Raw genomic sequence first — 20,438 nt, 5'->3', positions numbered from 1 at the left:
ATATTTAAGTTGTGAAAAAAGGAAATTATGAATAATGGGTGTTATAACATAAAAACTGTATTTATTGGTTTAAGGAAGAGAGGGCTGTTTTCAGTGTTTATACCTCAATGTTTGATTTTGCACAGCCGACCATGTCAATGGGCTAGTGACTGGTTGCTATGGAAACTTGTGCTTCTTATTAACTGAAACTGGTATTTAAGTGACTGAGCCAGCGAGCTGGCTTTTCGAGCTTTCCAGCCAGCTTCGCATGGCTAACGGAATTTTTGGCTTCTCGCATGGTGATGGCGAAAGTCGAACTTTTCGGTTTGCATTGTCGCAACATCCTCAGTTTGAAACCGTGGAAAACCACTAAAAGCAGGTACATTTAAGATTATACAACATGTTGGTATCTAAAGGTAAAATTTTTGCAATATAATGTCATTTTCTTCTTCCTTTAATTGCGCATACTTTAATTGAATATTCGGTGGCAAGGATAAAGAAAACAGCTTGATACTGCGAAATTTATTTATCCAACTTAATTGTGGAGAAGATGTCCAGAGATGTGCCACTAAAGTGATAGGCCTATCTGGCATGCAAGAGCTTTCCTATCCTGTAAGACTATCAAAGTTGGGTAAAATTCTACTTTAGCTACTTTTGGCTATCTTGGAAAGGAGTTTGACTAGGAAAATGAAACTTTCAGGGATAGATCTACAGGCTAAAGTAGTCTACCTATGTCCTGGGAAGGTATTTTGAAGTACCTACCTCCACTCCTTCTCCCTCTAGAGGGTCCTGACCTTTGATGGCCTTTTAAAAATCTGTGTGTTATAAAAATGAAACCTTGCAAAATAGATCTTCTGCTTAAAATGAAGTCCAACAAAATTGTTTTCAGCTTCACAACTTTGCTCAATCCTGATTTATAGAGTTTTAAAGATATGCAAATACATTTCCTAAATTTTTACAATTAACATTGATATGGCTTAAAATACTACTCAAATAACAGAATTGCATTTTCAGAACTAAAGCCGAAGAAAAAGAATCTTATAACTGAAAATTAAGGTAGGCTAGCCTAAAATGTTGTTTTGTCAAAATTTCAATAGGTATAGACCTGTCATGTAGGCAAATTTCAGGATCCTCTAGATGGAGAAGGAGAGGAGATAAGTACTTCAAAATACCTTCCCAGGACATATTTTAGCCTGTAGACCCATCCCTGAAAGTTTCATTTTCCTAACTTCACCCCTTTCCAAGATAGGTAAAAGTAACTAAAGTAGAATTTTACCCAAAGTTGAATCTCTACACATATATACAGGAGAAATAGAGGGGATGCCATTTTTGCCTTTAAGTTAGGCCTATTGTGGGCTAATATTCTCCCAGCATTATTCCCTGCTGTTAGCACCAATTCAAGAACTAGAGGTCATCAACTGAAACTTGTCAAGCAGTTTACAACATCTAGAGTCCATATTCAATTCTTCTCAACACATATTGTCAACAATCAGAACAAATTATCTAATGAAACTGTTACTGCTGAACCCATTGATGTGTTTAAATGAAGGCTAGATGCTGAGTGGTCCTCCAAAGAGTGTAAATTCAATTGGGATGCTATCAAAGATGAAGTAGCACCTGGTCACTAGTGATTCTTGCATACAATTAATCATTATTCCAGAGCTCTACAAGGATAAATCCTTAGATTGCTCCTAGCTGCAATTCAAGGTGATTTAAGGTAGATCATACAAAACTAAAGGAATGGATTTATAATGTAACAGTAAGTTTGAGATCAATGTTTTAAGACTTTTATACCCAAAAACTAGAAATATATTGGTCATTTTCAAGAGATCAAAAAGGGCTTAAATTTGAATTTGCAACAGAAGCAGTTATTATAGCCTAGTTGAAAAGTAAGGTAAATTTATTGCAGTTCATATTATTGACTTATGAATAAAGTAAACATACCACTTGATGTCTTTTTTTATGCTCTTTCCAAATATTATAATCATTTTTGTTGGAAATGAATTTTACCCCCACCCCCACATATACCAATTCAGAGTATATATTTACACATTAGAGGGGGTGGGGTAAAATTTGAAATTACCTCTCATTTACATCAGAAATAAAATTTACCCCCCATCCCCCTAATGTGTAAATATATATCCTGAACTTGTATATAGCCTATAAGGTTGGGTGTAAAATACATCTGCAACAAAAATGATTGTTATATTTAGAAAGAGCATAAAAAAGGCATCAAGTGGTATGTTTACTTTATTTGTAAGTCAATAACATGAACTGAAAGTCTACTGAGCATAAAAAAGGCATCAAGTGGTAGGCTATGTTCACTTCATTCATAAGTCAATATTACAAAAGACAAAAAATCTACAGTACTCAGAATCTAATCAGCATTTCAAAAGTTAAATCACTGTTAAAATCTCAATTATATCAGATATGAAGTGAATTGTTTCACCATTTGATTTACCTTAATTTACAACTTAGTGTAGTCTAGATGAGTTAGGAGAATAAAACTTTCAGGAATCTATTTAGAGTATAAACAATACCTCTGGAAGGTATTTTCAAGCTCTTACCTCTGTGTTTTTTTGCCATCCATCTAGGGCCAAATGAAGAACAGGTTGTCCCCAAATTGGGTGAAAAGAAATTATAATAAGGATTTAAAGGAGATTCAAACTTCATAAGAGGCAGTAAACAGTAAGAAAATTTGGCAGTTGTGGAAGTATCCCTAAAAGGTCTAAGGACTTTGTGTAAAATAGGGTCCATTGTATCTCCTTCCCCAAATAATTTTCCCCTATAGAGATCCCCCCTCTGAAAAATTCTCCTCAAATGTAAAGTTGAGTAGCCAAAGGAAATTAAAACAAATAAGTAGAATGTAGAAAAAGGAGGAATTCAGGAACATTCTACCTAGGCTATATTCTAAAGTAGATCTAGAATAGCCTATATGGTGTAGAATCAAACATAAATAATGAGCAGCTCATGCCAAATGTAACCAAAATGCAAAAAAGGAAGTCTGATAATAACTAACAGTACTCTTGCATTTTATGGGCCTTTACAAAGAAACCAGTCACAAAAAACCTGTTTTTGACAGGTTAATTCAAGATGCCACTATAAAGTAATGGAATGCATAGTGTGGTTTTATTGCATATATGATATTTAAACTGTTGTTTTTTTTAGGTTTAGGGAGGGGGAAGGTACCTAGGTTAGGTTATGTATTTAATATATGCAATGCTTTACCCTTACCTTAGTCTAGGACTGGATGGTGTCTTTGGAGAGGCTGTTCTAGTGAGGGATAATGTGTACAGAGAAGAAGTGCTGGCACTCATGTTAATGGCAACAGGGGACTTTCAGCTTCTTTGTGTGACCTCTTGTTGTACATGCAAGGGATGAGGAGAAAACTTGAATTGAGAGGTCGTTTTTGAGTAGTTTGCATATAACAATTGCATTTCCTCTTTTCCTTTGATAGACTAGGGTGGGGAGTTTGAGGGACACAAGACACTTCTAATACAGCTTGTCTTGCAAAGCTGTTATAAACTGGGCTGCTTGCCTTTGGACACTCTTGAGTGCTTTAACATCCATTTTATAATGGGGAGATGCCAGGGTCATTCCAATTTCCAGGTGTGGATGTACAATAGCTTTGTACAGCTTGTTGACCACACATGGCTTCCTGGGGGTAAACATTCATTTTATGAGCCCTAGGGTTTGGTTTGCCTTAGCAACTTGAGCTTGTTTGTGGCTGTGGAACTTGACTTTGTCATCAATAATAACCTCCAGGTCCTGTTCACTTACATCTTTAAGTAGGTCATCTAGGGCTGTCATGTCCAAGATGTTGGATTTTGCATTTTGACATGTTGAATTGCAAACCCCACTCAGATAACCATCTAGATAGTTCATCTAATTCCTCCTGCATTGTTGGGTTATTGGGGCTTATTTGTCCCTGTCCTAGCAGCTTGCAATTGTCAGTAGATTTTTCAGGTGAGATGTACAGTCTTTAATGTACATGCTGAACAAGATGAGCCCCAGGATTGTGCCCTGTGGAACTCCACTAATGACTGTAATTTCATCAGAATAAACAGTTTTACCCATGGCATCATAAACTACTACCCTCTGAGTTCTAACAGTAAGAAAGGTTTCAATCCAGGCAACTATATCCTCAAGCACCCTGTATACTTCCAGCTTCAAGGAGAAGAAGTTGATGCTTTACTTTATCAAAGGCTTTTGCTTGATCAAGCAATATGACATCCACTGCAAGACCATCATCCAAGAGTCTGGTCACAAATTCACATGATTCAATGAGGTTTGTGTTGATTGAGTGACCTTTATGGAAACCATGCTGACTTTTTTAAAGTGACTGATTTCTTGCAAGGTGAGAGACCAGTCCATCATTTATGATGCTTTCAAAGACCTTGCATATAACAGAAGTAAGACTTAGGGCAATAATTACTGCCTTGGTCCTTTCTCCCTCTCTTGAAGTTAGGCTTGATGTTGGCCTGCTTCCAGTCATTTGGGAGCACTTTGAAGTGAGTGGCATCCCAAACATCACTGCTACTGGCTCAGTAACTTATTCAGCTGCTTATTTTAATAATCTTGGTTTAGGTTATCTGGCTCAGCAGCTTTATTTGCATCCAGCCTTTTCAGAACATTCTCTATACTTATACTTGTCATGTACATTGGTTCTCAGATTGATTGCTCTGGCAAAGTGGGCTGAGTGGAGAAATTTGTACCAAAGCGGGAGTTGAGCAAATCTGCATTTTCTTTAGCCTCTGAGGCCTTTGTGTCATCCTCTTTCATGAGGTCTGGGATATCATGTCCAGAGGGATTAGCTTCTGAGACATGGAACCTGAACCCCTTTGGATTCTGTTTTGTGTCAGCTGCAATTGCATCCTTGTGGTTTTCTACAATCTTCAGCCCGCCATCTATGCTATATACAGAGTTATTGTAGCTGAGTTTGCATCTTTGCCCTTAATGAGATAAAGCTTCTGCACTACTTTGAGGTTATTTCCATACTGATTTCTACATTCTAATTATAGATTTTTAGTTGAGTAGTATTTGAGGGACCTTCTATAATTCTTGATATAGGTCTTTCTCTCCGGGTATTCTCACCAGCACCATCTTCTTTTTTCATATAGATTGGCACGCCATCTATTGTGCTATTTTCATATAGCACCATCTTTTTTGCACCGGTGTATCTGTTTCTTCTGAATAAGTGAAGTCACATAGTTGCCAAATACAGCATAGCTGTCAAATTTAGACAGTATATTTTGGCATTTTCGGCGATATAATTTGGGCTACATTTTTTGGAGATAGCCTGTGCAGAAGTGAGCAACAACGAACATTCAAGAGGCAGTACAGTGCTAGCGGGATTTTTTATCCTTAAACTGCTGGGATAAGGTGATTTGTGTGTTGCACTTCCCACGGGTCTTATCTACTGCTAAATCTTTAAAGCTTGTAATGCTGGTGTTGCCAAATTAAACTGAAGGTTTGCTGATAAAATCTTTGCCAAATAACATAAATATGGTAGAACTCTGCCCACTTGGCAAGAAAAATGTAACAAGAGCTCAAGGAGGAATTCAGTGCCGAGACTGCTTAAAATGCCTCCACTTTGGTTGCGCAGATCTTGCGTATACTAAGGAAGTTGCTGACAAACTCCAAGGACAATGGCAATGCTATAGTTGCAAATCTTCTAGCAACGACCAATATAAAGCAACTCCTCCACCAAAAGCACAAAATACTAGAGGGACTCCAAGAGAAGAATCCACCAAAAGCCAAGGTCCCTCAGTAAGCCAGCCTATGAAGCCCAAAGAGATTCCTTTGGGCACTAGTTTCCCAGATAACAACACAGAATGCAGCTACTGTCACAAAGATGTCAACATTGCCACCTATTTCCTCTGCTTTTGCTGCAACGAGTGGGAACATGCCTCTTGCCGAGGTATAAAGGCAGATCTTGTGCTGGTCATGAAGAGAGAAGACAACAAGTGTCTTCTGTTTAAATACGAATGCCTCTCCTGCTCCAAGCGAAAAGTAGCACTTCTACAGCTTCAAGTGCGACAGCTAACAGAAGCTCAACCTCACAGACCTCATGAGGCAACACCTTCGAATCATAGTGAAAAACTCTCACCTCATGATATCCAGCCAACAATAAATGCAATTATTCAGGTAGAAGTAGAAAAGGAATTAAGAGAACAGAAAAAGATGAATTTTGTAGTCATGGGGCTGCCTGAATCTACTGCTGTCAATGACATTGCACAGGTTGTCAAATTGACTCAAGAAAACAAGCTTGGGGCAAATATCACTGAAGGAAAGATACTAGAAACTGCCCGGATTGGAAGACCAAAAGAAGATGGTAGTCCACGCACTTTGTTAGTTAAGCTAAAAAAATCACAAGAGCTTGAGATGAAAAGGCAAACAATCCTGAGGACAGCTCCAAATCTAAGAAAATCATCAAATGAAGAAACTCGTAACAAAGTATATATAAACCCAGATCTCACGCCCATGCAGAGACAAATGCTCGCCATGAAGAGACAACAGAAGAGGAATACCCGCACCCAGTGCGATTGTCAAATGGAGATGCAGAGCCATTGGATGCGAGGTAAAGACTCCAACGAAGAGCAACGGCAAATATGAAGTAGAATAGCCAAAGCCAAACAAATGCCACCATCCTTCAAGCCTAACAAAAAAGCTACTAAAGTAAAAACACTAAAGATATTATATTTAAATGCTGATTCACTACCAAACAAATATCAGAATTAAAAGTAGAAATTGCAGCAAAGAACCCAGACATAGTAGCAGTGGTCGAAGCTAAGCCTAAACACTGTTGGTATCTCCCAACTTTACCAGAGTTGGCCATCAACGGTTACAAAAGCCACACCTTGAACATAGATCAAGAAGAAGGTTGGGAATTATTTGCTACGTCTTAGACAATTTATCAGTCTAGAAAGTGTCATCAAAAACAAAATGGACAGGAAATTATTTGGCTTCAGATATCAAACACAAACCAAGCAACTCTAAATTTGGCTGTAGTATATAGAAGTCCAAATAGCGCAGCTGTGAATGACCAAGTACTCTTTAAAGATATTCACACTATATGTCAAAGATATACAGAGCCAACTCTCACATTCGAGATTTCGATTGCCCTTACATAGATGCGGACCTTCCATACATCCTATAGCTTAGCGGGTCACCCTCAGAGAGGGAATTTCTGAAGGTAGTGAACGATAATTACCTAGAACAGCTTATTAAAAAACCAACAAGAATCCGAGGAAGCGACAAGCCAAAACTACTGGACCTAGTCCTATGCAGTAATACGGAACTAATAAAAGAACTTACTATAGGTCCTCCTGTTGGAAAATGGGACCACGCTACAATTTACTTAGAGGTGATTATAAGTTGCGAAACTATGAGAAAAAAGAGAGGTGGATGTATTCAAAAGGTGATTACAATACCATGCAAACGGAGCTAGAAGTTTTCAACTGGACTGAAATACTAAATAACACAGATCTAGTCGATGGCATGTACAGAAAGTTTGCATCCGTAATCATAGACCTCACAAAGAAGTATGTACCAATAGTCAAAATATTTAAACGACCACCTCTAAAACGAGACATCCTTGACCTAACAAAAACCAAGTGGCAAGCCTGGGAGACACTCAAGAAGACTGATACCGAAAGTAATCGTAGAAATTATCGCAGAATCGCCAACAAAGTCAGGAAAGCCACTAGACAAGAACCAAGCAAAAAGGAGAGGAAAGTAGCCAAAAACTCAAAGATCAACCCCAAGGCGTTTTTGAACTTCGTGAACTCATAAAGAAAAGAACAGCCGGTTATTCCCTATCTTAGAAACTCCGCAACAAATTTAAAAATCAGTGACCCAATAGCTAAACCCAACCTACTAAATCAGCAGTTTTCCTCAGTTTTCACAGCAGAGAGTGACAAAGATGAAAGTCAAGAGGAATGTCAGCCACTAGACATAGGCAAATTTTAAGAAATAGAACTGACAATACAAATGGTCTACAAAAAACTAAAAAATCTAAACCCTTACAAATCAGAAGGTCCAGATGACCTACATCCTAGAGTGCTCAAAGAGCTTCAATCGAATGGTTGTGCATTCATTTCTGAACATTCACTTAGTCCACACAAGGTATAATGTGGACTAAGTGAAGGTATTGTGTGGACTTTCAGACAAATACCTTGTGTATTTCAGACAAGAAAACAATTTACACCTAGTGGACAATACTAAAATTCTCCCTGCATATAAAATTGAACAGTTGCTTATATAAAGTAGTCAGAATTAGTCAATCTGATAAGTTGCAATGAATGGGTCTGATGTTACCTAAATTTTGACATCAGCTAAATCTTAGCATTAGCTAAACCCCATTGTCAAAGAGCTCTTTGACAAACACCTTTGAATTGTCTTCAAAGGGCGAAACATTCAATGCTCTTAAAATTTTTTCTAGTATTCTAGGTAACCCAACTTCATATCTAGTTCTGTCAAATGAAATTGCTTCTCTAAAAGAAATTAATTTTCCTTGTTTTAGCAGGTACTTTGATTTGGGTCAATGCAATAAGGAGACAATTTCAAAAGTTTTCAACATGCAAAGCAACTTGCTTTGATGGAGAATGGAGAAAGAGGTTTGCCAAGCTTGTCTCTATTTTTATTTTCATTCTAGTACCATTTATCCAGTTAAGATAATTGAATAATATTACAATACCTATATAGTTCAAAATCTTGGTTGTTGAATTACAGGTGATCATATAAATCAAAGATCAGAAATTGTGCAGACAAAAGAAAAGTTATCTCATGGTGGGAGATGTGGTTTTTTATTCTTTGAATGTTTGCCCCCGTTTTCTTTGAAAAAAGGCTTACTCCTGAAAAAAATTGTGACAAAACTAAACAAAATAGGACTGAGGGTCTTCTGAAATTTTTTCTGTTAAAGGCACAATTGCATAAAGATTTATCACAAGACAAGAAAGAAGATATATTTAAAATATCTTCAATTTCATTTGAAGTAGGTTCCAAAGCATGCTCCCAAGAATGACAATCAATTTTGTCCTGGCTCTTGGGTGGTAGGATTCCTTTGGGATGGCAATTTTATTTGAAAATAATTTTAAATATGAAAAATAATGGCAAAGTTACAATTAGTGAAAAAGCGAGCTGCCTTAAACTCATCGTTTTCTTCTATCATATTTTAGTAACACTAGAGGGCTGAAGGCACTCCTACTAAAGAATAGCTGACGTTCTATAGTGTCCTAAAGTTCCCTTGTTCTTTATTTAAACACAAATTTACTTCATTCCAAAAATGAGGTTTTGTTCCTCAATTCTATTTTAATGGTCTGTGCTTGGAGTAAATGACACAATAATTGTCACCTATAGTGGAAATTGAATGGCCTGTGGTCTCAGAAGCTCATTGCTATATTGGGTGATTTATGTCCACATTATTTAGTTTTTTTTGCTCCTAAATATGTATTAAGTTACCATACTTAATTTGTTTCCACTATCATTTTTGTAGAGGTAATTTTTTTTATGAAAGGCCATTTGGCGGTTTCTATTAGCAGATTAAAATGTTGTGTGTGTAACCCTCTGATTATTATTTTTTGATAAAGTGCTAATAGATTTTCTTGAATACTGCTTTATAACCCATTAGTTTAGTCTAAGGCTTTTAAAGATTTCCAATAGCTAGATCATTACTGCCTTCTAAGTCTATTGGAGATATTGGGATTGGATAGCAACAGATGTGCAAAAAGCCACCTGCCTTCATAGGCAGTTTTGTCATAGTAACCTTCACAAAAAGACGTTATCATAGGCAGCGCAATAGCGCTGCCTAAGTAAAGAACGATGTTGGCACAAAGTCTTATTTATTTTTTTCTTCCATACCAGGGCACTTCATATTGAAAGATTTGTCGTAGAAACTTGGAAAAGGGCTCATTCGATTGGAAATTGGAACAGCTAGTGCTATTTTTAATAGTCAAAAGTGATTGGAAGGCAACTAACAATCCTTTCATGCCCACCATTTCCCCAAACACATCCAATCAAAATTTTGAGATAGCTATTTTGTTCAGCATAGTTGATTTCCAAGTAGAAATTATTTTTTTGAAGAGGACACTCCCCCACAGCCCTCAGGGCAAGGATTTTAAGTTATGCCCTGGGGGCATATAAGATTTTTATAGAAAGTGTTGTTGTAGATGTTGGCACATGTATTATTTATTATTTTTTTCCTTTAGACCAGGGCGCTTTATATTGAAGAAGTTGTCATATAAACTTCGAAAAGGGCTCATTCAATTGGAAATTGGAGTGACTTGTGCCCTTTTTAATAGTCGAAAGTGGTCGGAAGGCAACTAACACCCCTTCCATGCCCACCATTTCCTGACACACATCCAATCAAAATTTTGAGATAGCCATTTTGTTCCACACAGTGGAAAATTCTGGAAATTATTCTTTAGAGCAGGACACTCCTCCCACAGTCTTTTGGGCAGGGGTTATAAGTTATGCCCTGGGGGCATATAAGGTTTTTATTGAAATCTTTGCCATAGAAACTTGAAAAAAGGCTCATTCAATTGGAAATTCAAAGGGCTAGTGCCCTTTTTAATAGTCGAAAAGGATTTGAGGGCAATTAAACCCCCTCTCACGCCCACCTTTTCCGTAATCACATCCAATCAAAATTTTTAGACAGCCTTTTTATTCAACGTATTTGAAAGTTTTGGAAAATAGGTCTATAAGGATGACACCCTCTCCCCTTCCACAGCCCACAGGGCAAGGGTTGTGAGATATGCCATTGGGGCATATAAGGTTCATATATAGTGTGATTTTTTAGAAACTACAAAAGGGGCTAACTAAATTGAATATTGAAAGGGCTTGTACCTTTTTTAATAGTTTAAAGTGATTGAAGGGCAACTAACCCCCCTCTTACGCCCACCATTTCCAACACATCCAATCAAAATTTTGAGATATCGATTTTGTTCAACGTAGTTGAAAGTTCTGGAAATTAGGTATTTTAGGATGATAGCACCCTCAAAGCTCTCAGTGCAAGGATTGTAAGTTATGCCCTGGGGGCATATAAGGTTTATATAGAAAGTTGTAGTAGAAACTTCAAAAAGGGCTCATGTGATTGGAAATTGAAAGGGCTAGTGTCCTTTTTAATAGTCGAAAGTGAATGGAGAGTAATTAAACCCCCTCTCACGCCCACCATATCCCCAAACACATTCAATCAAAGTACTGAGATAGCCACTGTGTTCAACATAGTTGCAAGTTCTTAAAATTATGTATTTGAGGACGACAAGCTCCCCAGAGCTCTCAGGGCAAAGGTTGTAAGTTACACCCTGGGGGCATATAAGCTTCCTATAAAATAGTGTTGTAAAAACTTCAAAAGGGGCTCGTTCAATCGGAAATTGAGAGGGCTAGTGCCCTTTTTAATAGTCGAAAGTGATTGGATGGTAATTAACCCCCCTCTCACGCCCAGATTCTTTTGCGAATGGTATCAAGTTTTCCATTTCAGATCAACTAGAGGAGGTATGAAACTAAATTAAACACTACTTTTTGTGTCCAGATTTTTAAAAGGGTGTATGTTGTTAAAAATTGCTGAAAATTTCTCTCCAGCATACAAATAGCAGGCCAAACTATAAAGTCTTAAAAAAGCGAAAAGATTTAAAGTATTATTTTTTTTTTCCCTGAAAAGACCATGTCAATATAAAACAAACAGAAATTAATTAAAAAAACTTTTTCCACAAAATAAGTTTTTCAAAGAAAAGTAAAGAACTCCATAATCAAAAATAAGCAAAATAAAATAATCTACCGAGTGTGAAACTACCATAAATCAGCATCGATAAAGAAATGAAACCCAAAACGAACAGAAATTATAATAAATAACCGAGTCAAACTCAAAACGAGCAGAAATTAGTTCATGAGTAGGGCTCAAAATTCCCTATGCCTTCCCAAGGTCAGAACATAATTTTTGCTTTACTGAAAAATATACAAATGAATGTGCATTGTCAGTTTAATATACATATACTGATGTTTAGTAATCAAAATGTTAATATTATTTGATTTATTAAAGCTATAAAAATAAAGCATTTATATTTTTTCAGTAACGTGCAAATCTGGCCTTGAGAAGGCATAGAGGTTTGCCTCGGTTATCTATTGTAATAAATATGAGGCAATCAAGCCAGTAGCTCTGTAGCCCACAGAGTGAAGCAAAAGGAAAAGGGCTAAATAGTATTACTCAAAAGCCCGCCTGCTGTTAAATAGAAGAAGAAGAAGAATTTCTGTTCGTTTTGGGTTTCATTTATTTATCGATGCTGATTTTTGGTAGTTCTACGCTTAGTAGATTATTTTATTTTATTTTTGCTCATTTTTGGTTTAATGGAGTTCTTTACTTTTCTTTGAAAAACTTATTTTGTGGAACTTTTTTTTTAATTGATGAAACTAAAATGACGTGGATATTTCGCCTGTATGAAACAAGGCGTCTTCAATGCTAAGAAAACAAAGATAAAACTAAAATAACCTAAAATCAAATAAGATCCATAATCCAGATATCTATATCCACAATTATTTACAAAACAAATATCTATATCTACAATTGTTGCTACTGCAACTACCCTTACAAGTTATATACCCCAGAAGTGAATAGAAGAACTGGTTTGAACGTATTTGTTCTAGAGTTCGCAAGTGCTGGTGGAACCATCTTCCAGAAAATGTTTAATGTTCTGAAAGTTCTGCAGAATTTAAGGCTCATTGCCTTGTAGTGATTTTTACCATCATAAAAATGAGGATCCTTGGTTTAGTTCTGAAATATGATGGTTGATTTTTGTTTGTTGTATTAGTGTTTGGTTTTTTTAGTTACTTCAAGCGTTTTATTATTTGTAGTTATGAATGACTAGTAAAAGCTTTCTTAAATTTAGTAGTAATAATTTAAAGACAAGAGTGATGGCCCAGGATTGCATAAAGCCTCCAGGGACTTCTTGCTGTTGGTTCTAAGCTAGCTTAAGCATTTTGTGTAGAATTGAGAAGACGTCTTAGTGTCCGTCCTGCACTGGTTCTGGGACCATTGATTTCCCTGAGGTTATAATAATTTCAATGATCTAAAAAATATGAAAATTACAATTTGGAATGTTACAACAATAAAAACCAACTATCTTATAGACACTTTGACTGACAAATTCTGACGCTTTGAACTGGACTTATTAGGAGTTTTAGAGATTCATATCCCAGGGAAAGGAAACATGAAATTAGGTGGTACAGGGTTTATTTACTTGGGCATGAAGGATGAGGTGTATAGGCAGGGAGTAGGACTAATTACAAATAAGGAAGCTGCTAAGCCTTGTTAAGGTCGAAAAGATGTTAACAATAGAATGCTAGTGGTTCATTTTATGACTAAAAAGTGCAGTGTATTAGTCATAGTACTATATGACCATGTAGAACTGACTGACGGAGATAGTAGAGACTCAAAAGAATTTTACTTACAGCCACTGGAACAAATTGACTGGGTCCCAGGTAGAAATATGGTATTTTTACTAGGATATTTCAGTGCCCAGGCTGGTAGAAATATGGATAGATTATATCCTATCCTAGGTAAGTTTGGTGTTGAAGAATAAAATATTAATGGTTACAGACTGCTCCTATTTTGTAGGCATAGCAATCTAGTTATAACCAACTCAATATTTGGTCACAAAACGGCCCATAAGTTAACATGGTATTCACATGATGGTAAGACAGATAACCTCATTGATTATGTTACTGTAAACCAAACACTGGCAGGATTGATACAAGGTTCTAGGGTATATAGGAGTGTTGTTATTGATGTTAGTCGTAAAAGATCACCATCTATTAGTGTCTAGGGTTAGTCTAAAGCTGAAATTTAGCAAGGGTAACTACTTTTCGGGAAGCTATGATGCTGGTAGACTGCAGGATTAGAATACGAAAGAAACATTTTATGAACAGTTGGGAAAATAATTTGTGAAGCTGCTGATGGTGTCTTTGGGAAGAAAGTTTGGAACGCAGCTTGGAATATTAGTGAAAATGCCTTATCTTTAACAGAGAGAAGAAGGAGCTGGCACAAGAATTATTTTGAGTGATAAATCATATGAAAATAGGAGAATATAAAGAAAGTATTAAAATATCAATTAAGGAGGTGTGAAGTGGAGGCCATGGATAAAATTGCCGAAGATCTAGAAGATGCAGCCAAACGGCATAATAGAAAAATATTCTACTGGCGTGTTAATAAATTGAGTGGGAATAGTCAACCCGGACTATTCCCTATTCCAGGGGCTACAATTAGTGATAAGGAAAGAGCTAAAGAGAGATATGCATAACATTTTGAGGTTTTACTACACCATGATGTCGCTACAGGAAAAGAATGAAAAAGTCTGTGACACTTTGGATGTGAATGAAGTTTAATTTTGTAAGAAGAATTAGTGACAGTACCAAAAGGATTAAAGAACAAAAAGGCGCCAGGTGTAGATAATGTGGTAAATGAGTTTCTTAAATATGGTGGTTATGAAGTTAGAGATAAGCTACTGAAGATTATGAACATGATTTTTGCAAGTGATTTTCGCCCAGTGATTTTCGGAAAACTTTTATCAAACTCCTGTATAAGAAGTGTTAAAAGAATGAGTGTGGTAATTATAGAGGCAGTAGCTTGGTTTCTATAGGAAGCAAATTGTTTATTATTATAATACTTTTTAGACTTTTTACTTTTATAATACTTTTTAGAGATGCTGTAGATTAAGTTTGAAGAAAAGAACAGTGTGGTTTTAGGAAGGGGAGAGGATGCACTGATCAAGTTTTCACTCTGAAAAACCAACAACAAATTACATACGTCCTTTTTGACGAATTTTTGTCTGATAGAAATGGATGAAAAATTCAGTCAACCCACTGAAATCCAATCCCTCAATTATTTTGACCACAGATGCACCAGGTAAATCCCCAGAATTAATATTCGTAACTAAATGGCAAATGCAAAGGTAGATGTAAGAACACAGTTCCGGCAGAAATATGAATTCTCCAATATCATCTGCTGTATCTGTCTCTCAAGGCTAAGACATGCCTAGGTCAGGAGATGCATAAGTCTCCTCCATAATGCACTTCGATGCAAGCTTCTCCCTAGATTAAAGGGAAAAAAACGCCATGGCGTAACACCATACTTTCAAGGCTGACTTAGAAGTGACTGGTTATTTTCGTCATCATGACCATCCACAGAATCACTCATGGCTTGAAATTATCTTCCGCGTGACCCAAGACTGTAACTTGGTAAATCCTTCATCTGTCACCTTCCAGCACCAGGGACCAAAGAGAAAAACACCATGGCGTAACACTATGGGTTCAAAGCTGACTTAGAAGTGACTGATTATTTTTATCATCTTGACCATCCACGGAATCATTCATGGCTTGAAATCGCCTTCCGCGTGACCCAGGACTGTAACTTGGTAAATCCACCATCTGTCACCTTCCAGCGCCAGGGACCAAAGAGAAAAACACCATGGAGTAACACTATGGGTTCAAAGCTGACTTAGAAGTGGACTTACTATTTTTGTCATCTTGACCATCCACGGAATCATTCATGGCTTGAAATCGCCTTCCGCGTGACCCAGGACTGTAACTTGGCAAATCCACCATCTGTCACCTTTCAGCGCCAGGGACCAAAGAGAAAAACACCATGGCGTAACACTATGGGTTCAAAGCTGACTTAGAAGTGGACTTATTATTTTTGTCAACATGACCATCCACGGAATCATTCATGGCTTGAAATTGCCTTCCGCAGGACCCAGGACTGTAACTTGGTAAATCCACCATCTGTCACCTTCCAGCGCCAGGGACCAAAGAAAAAAACACCACGGTGTACCACCATACTTTCAAAGCTGACTTGGAAGTGACTGGTTATTTTTGTCTACATGGTCATCCACAGAATCACTCATGGCTTGAAATTGTCTTCCGCTTGACCCAGGACTTTAACTTGGTATATCCACCATCTGTCACCTTCCAGCGCCGGGTACAGCTGTTCAGCTTCTATCAAGTAAATTCAGCTTCTATCAGAATCAAGTAATAATATAAATAAGTACCATTCAGATCCTTTACGCCAAATTTGTTATTTTGAAGACTGAAGGGATCTCGCATTGATTAGCACGGATGCGGGATTTTTAGGTGCCTTTTACAGTACACTTGGTTTTCAATATAAAAAAAATTGAAAGATCTTTGATCCAATTTTCTGTTACCACCAGGATTGGTTCAATTAAGCATGATAAGTAAGAAAAAGTACTGTCACAGGAAAAGTGTTTCCCAGAGAAAATAATATGTGCGATATTTAATAAGTGTGAGAAGGCTTCATAACGTCATTTATGAGGAATTCTGAAATGCTAAATTAATTGGCATTAAACAAGAACAGGATCTGCTATGATTTATATCATAATTAACATTTAGTTTAGTCTTATACATCTCACAAGTTTCTTTTTATGGGTTACTTCAATCTTGTTGTATCCCTACTGTCAGGCTTTTGCTACTACTGTTATATTTTCTTAGGTAAATAATAAGGCTAAAACATGGAAGAATATGAACAAGATGTGGTCAGATATAAAAGAGATATGTTACATTTTGTCATGATGATTCTTGGGATAAATGATTTATATTAATGACCCCACAAGTGTAAAAAGGTTGAGAGTAACTGCATTAGATCTTAGATCAAGCTGTTCCACCTTGGAAATTCTTCTAATTCTGAGCTTCCAAGTTGTTGCGATTAGATATAAAAATGTTTTGGAATTTTTTTTTCATTGATCATGTTTTTCTTTATAAAATATTTTTTTCAGTTTGGGTCTTCCTGAGAATCCAAATGCATACGGAGCACTTACTGATCTTCCAGATTTTACTTACCTTGATGGAAGGCCTACGCCTCCAGGGAAGAACCTGATGAAAAGACGAGAAAAACACAGGGAACTAACTGTAAATATTCTGATTTAATTGTTGGCTAATCGTTGTCTACGCAATAGAACAGACTTAACAAAAGCTTCTCTCCCACATACCTACTTTCATTTTTTCTCGTCTCGTCGTATAGAATGAATGATTGTAGAAAGTTAGGAGAGGGCTCACTTTATTGCAAACTTTTAAGATTGGGTTCATTTCTTAAGTGATGAAGTGAGGTAGAAAGCATTCAACTGTCATTCATGCCCTGTGGATACACCTTTGTCACCACTTGTCAACAGATCCATATTTTGAAATAGCTCTTCTAATTTGAGTAACTATAAAACTTGACAAATCTTACTTTGGGACGTGTAATGATGCCAGTATCCCGTTTAAAACATAGGCTTTTTAGATAAAATTTCATCGCTAGGTGGACATTTTGAAATTAGCACTGATTTAAGGGTCTAAAATCCACGTACTTGGAGGGTCCAAAGTGGAAGTTTGGGACCTGAACCCCCTTCCTAACTTTGTTAATTTTTATGGAAACCTTCACGGTATCAGGCCACTAAAAATTTAGGAAACCCTAGGCCAATTTTGTTTCCCTAGGATCGTGTCCGCATAACATGCTGTTGAAGGAATCAATGGATATGCTTTCAAGCATGACGTTGTTTGAGAAATTGTCCTAGTTGAAATGTCGGACCATTTATCCAGTAAAACTAACGCATTGCAATGCTATGCGTAACTAACGTGATGCATTACTATAACTAACGCTATCCAGAGCATTGCATAGTTGAACACTAGCTATTGGGTTGAGTTCAGTGGACCTTACGACCTCATAATTTTATTTCTCGCCCAAATATTCAAACCTTCTGTGAGAGGTGTTTCAGATGAATATTGTGAGGTCTCCAACTATTGAAACTAAGCATAGACTGTGGGTGTTGTGGATGACAGTTTCTTTTCATATTGAAAACAATAGTTTTTGAAAGGAAACGTTTGTTTATGAATGTCAAAGTATCATTATAAACGATTCAACCGCAGTGTAAAGAGGAGGATTCGATGGGTTTTTATTTATTAAAATGAATCCTTTTTAGGAAAAAAACAATCGTATTCTGAACAGTAAATACGCTTAAATGAACTCTTTTTCTTGAAGTATTATTATGTACTAAATTAAACTTCAGTGTAAAGAGGGGGGATTGGGGTGTAACCCTGAATTTTTGGATAGCTTTGAATGTTATATTAAAAATGAATACAATTAAACTGAAAAAAAATGGTCAAAGGCAAGTTCAGAGCAACATTAATACTCAAGACGACTTGACTCGATTGTGTATGGACGGGAGGGTGGTATTCTATTAGATTATGATGAGAGTGTGGTGTAAGAATTTTTATTAAAATAATGTTTCGCACAATTATACATTAAATTACTGAAGATTTGGAACATAATATTTGAAAGTGGTAGTACATAGTGATTCTAGTAAAATTCAATGAAAGTCATTTATAAGCAATGGGTTAGGAGTGAGTGTGGTAATTTGCAGAGACATTAGCTTGATTTCTGTTGTAAGAAAATCGCTTAGTATGACCATATTTGTTGGATTGTGAGATACTGCAGTGAAAGTTTTAAGAGGAACATCCAGGGGGTTCCAATTCAGAGTATCTTTGGTGTGGTGGGAGCATGTATTTTTTTTTTCAATGAAGGTGTGAAAAAGCAGGGACTTTTCAAGATTTAGGGAGGGGCGATTATTTTTTTTCGAGGAAATTCCCCAAAAAACATTTTTGGACTCTAAGGGGCAATCATCCTCCCACCCTGTCTCCCGATTGGTGCCCCTGCGAACAGTTTTAGGAAGGGGAGAGGATATATCGAGCAAATTTTCACTCTTAGATTAAAATGAAAATTTGTTTGTTTTGTAACATAAGTAAAATAATTAGAATGGTTTTTGCCTGCATTTAATAGTCTTAAAGTAATTCTAGTTTTAAATGAAAAGATTGTAAAGATATACTTAGTGAATAAATCCTATTAATATCGGATGATCCAATGTCGATTGATTTAATATCGATTGATCCCGATACTGCTTAAGTAGGGAAGCTACAATTTTTTTTTTTGAAACAAAAATTGCTAAAGGTCATCAAGGGGGAGTGCCCTAATGTAGGAAAGGGGTGGAGTTAAATACTTCAAAAGATCTTCTCTGGAGCATTACTGGGGCTCTGGATCAAATCCTTAATCTTTCATTCACCTGCATCTGCTAAATTCAAAGATAGCAAAAAGCCTCTCACAGCTAGAGTTTTACCACAAAAACCGTTCATAGGAACCTATTCGTAACCCAATCCGATTGAATGTTAACAATAATAGCCAAAATAAATAAGCAGTCGCTGGAAGATGATTTCAGAAACGTAAAGCATTAAAATGGGTAAAATATGTAAACAATATTATAGGAAAAATCCTAAATGCAAGGATTTCATGGGCGGGGGAATAGGAGTACATTTTGAGGGGGGGCTTCAAAAAAAGAACCAAAAATAAAAAAAAATATTTGGAAAATTCAAGAGATAATAGGGATAAAAATAAAAATTTTCGGTGGGGGAGGGGGGCTCTGAAGCCCTCTTTTCTCTGCTTACTTTTCTGGATGATTTTTATTATTTATTCATTAATATTGTCAATCCAATTAATACGCAGAATCACCTGAGAGTAATTAAAAATTCTGCCATAACCTACTTAGTGAATTTTCCCTAAATTGATTTAGAATATTGCTAATTAGGTTTTTTTTATTCTAGAGGAATATCATAGAGATGTCCAAACAAATGGATGGAATAGGAATCATGAATCGAAATAAAGAATTGGCTGCGAAAGAAGCAAAACTACTAGAGGAACGTTCACTATTAAAGCCTAAAGGGAATACATTGAAAAAAAAGTAGTTGTTTTTGTGATTATTTTGTTTTTAACTAGTAAAATAATTTATATTGATCTTTACTCTTTGTTTAAAGTGTAAAATTCTTCACTCCTTTCAAAATTTAGTACCCTGCGTATTTTGTCATCTGGATCTAATCATGCCTTATTTTTCTTTTCTTTCTCCCTATTCCAGTGTTTTAGCATTTCTTACAACTTCAAGAATATTTTGTTTGGTTGATAAATTATCCTGAGTTATATCTTATGACTGGACAATTTTATGGTTAGAATGTTAAATTAGTAATTATAATTTACTTGTTCTATAAACCAAAGTGCTTGCGGATAATGATGATTCATACCCAAAAGCATTTGACAACACCGACTATCTCCTTTTTAAAGGCTTTTTTCCACTGTCGAATTGTTAGCTGACAATGTTAGCGAACAGTTTTGTTACGGCGGTGGAAAAAGAATTGTTAGCTAACAATTCGCAGCATTGTAATAATTGGGCAGGACATTCAAAAACACAAGATTGGAAAAGAAGACTTGAAAGTTATATGGATTTGTGATTGTCTTTGTGTTAGTTTTTATGGATGTATGTAGGTCTAAAAGACCCTCAAATCAGCCAACAAAATTGCTGAATACGTAGATTAAGTCAGAATAGCCGAAAATTTTTTGTCTCCCATTTTTTGGATAAAATTATATCTTAAATTTGCCC

The 20,438-nt window shown here is 36.3% G+C and overlaps 1 protein-coding gene across 2 annotated transcripts; it reads left to right on the top strand.

Annotated features, from left to right (window-relative positions):
- The first annotated feature begins 370 nt into the window (after window positions 1-370).
- On the top strand, window positions 371-19,801 carry mRpL52 (mitochondrial ribosomal protein L52). Of its 2 annotated transcripts, none has more exons than XM_089097377.1 (4): window positions 371-395; window positions 8,504-8,597; window positions 16,758-16,890; window positions 19,612-19,801. In XM_089097377.1, exons 1-4 carry the CDS (start codon window positions 380-382, stop codon window positions 19,750-19,752), a joined length of 384 nt encoding a protein of 127 aa, XP_088953503.1. In that variant the 5' UTR covers window positions 371-379; the 3' UTR covers window positions 19,753-19,801. The 2 variants fall into 2 exon arrangements, with proteins under 2 accessions (XP_088953503.1, XP_088953504.1); XM_089097378.1 differs by having other exon boundaries at window positions 372-395; window positions 8,507-8,597.
- Window positions 19,802-20,438: the final 637 nt, after the last annotated feature.

This window comes from Artemia sp. Qi Xiang Cuo, chromosome 11 (assembly GCF_049724085.1).
Source record: "Artemia sp. Qi Xiang Cuo chromosome 11, ASM4972408v1, whole genome shotgun sequence".
NCBI classification, from domain to species: domain Eukaryota; kingdom Metazoa; phylum Arthropoda; class Branchiopoda; order Anostraca; family Artemiidae; genus Artemia; species Artemia sp. Qi Xiang Cuo.
The sequence above is the reverse complement of the archived record's forward strand: the minus strand, read 5'-3'. Positions and strand labels throughout refer to the sequence as shown.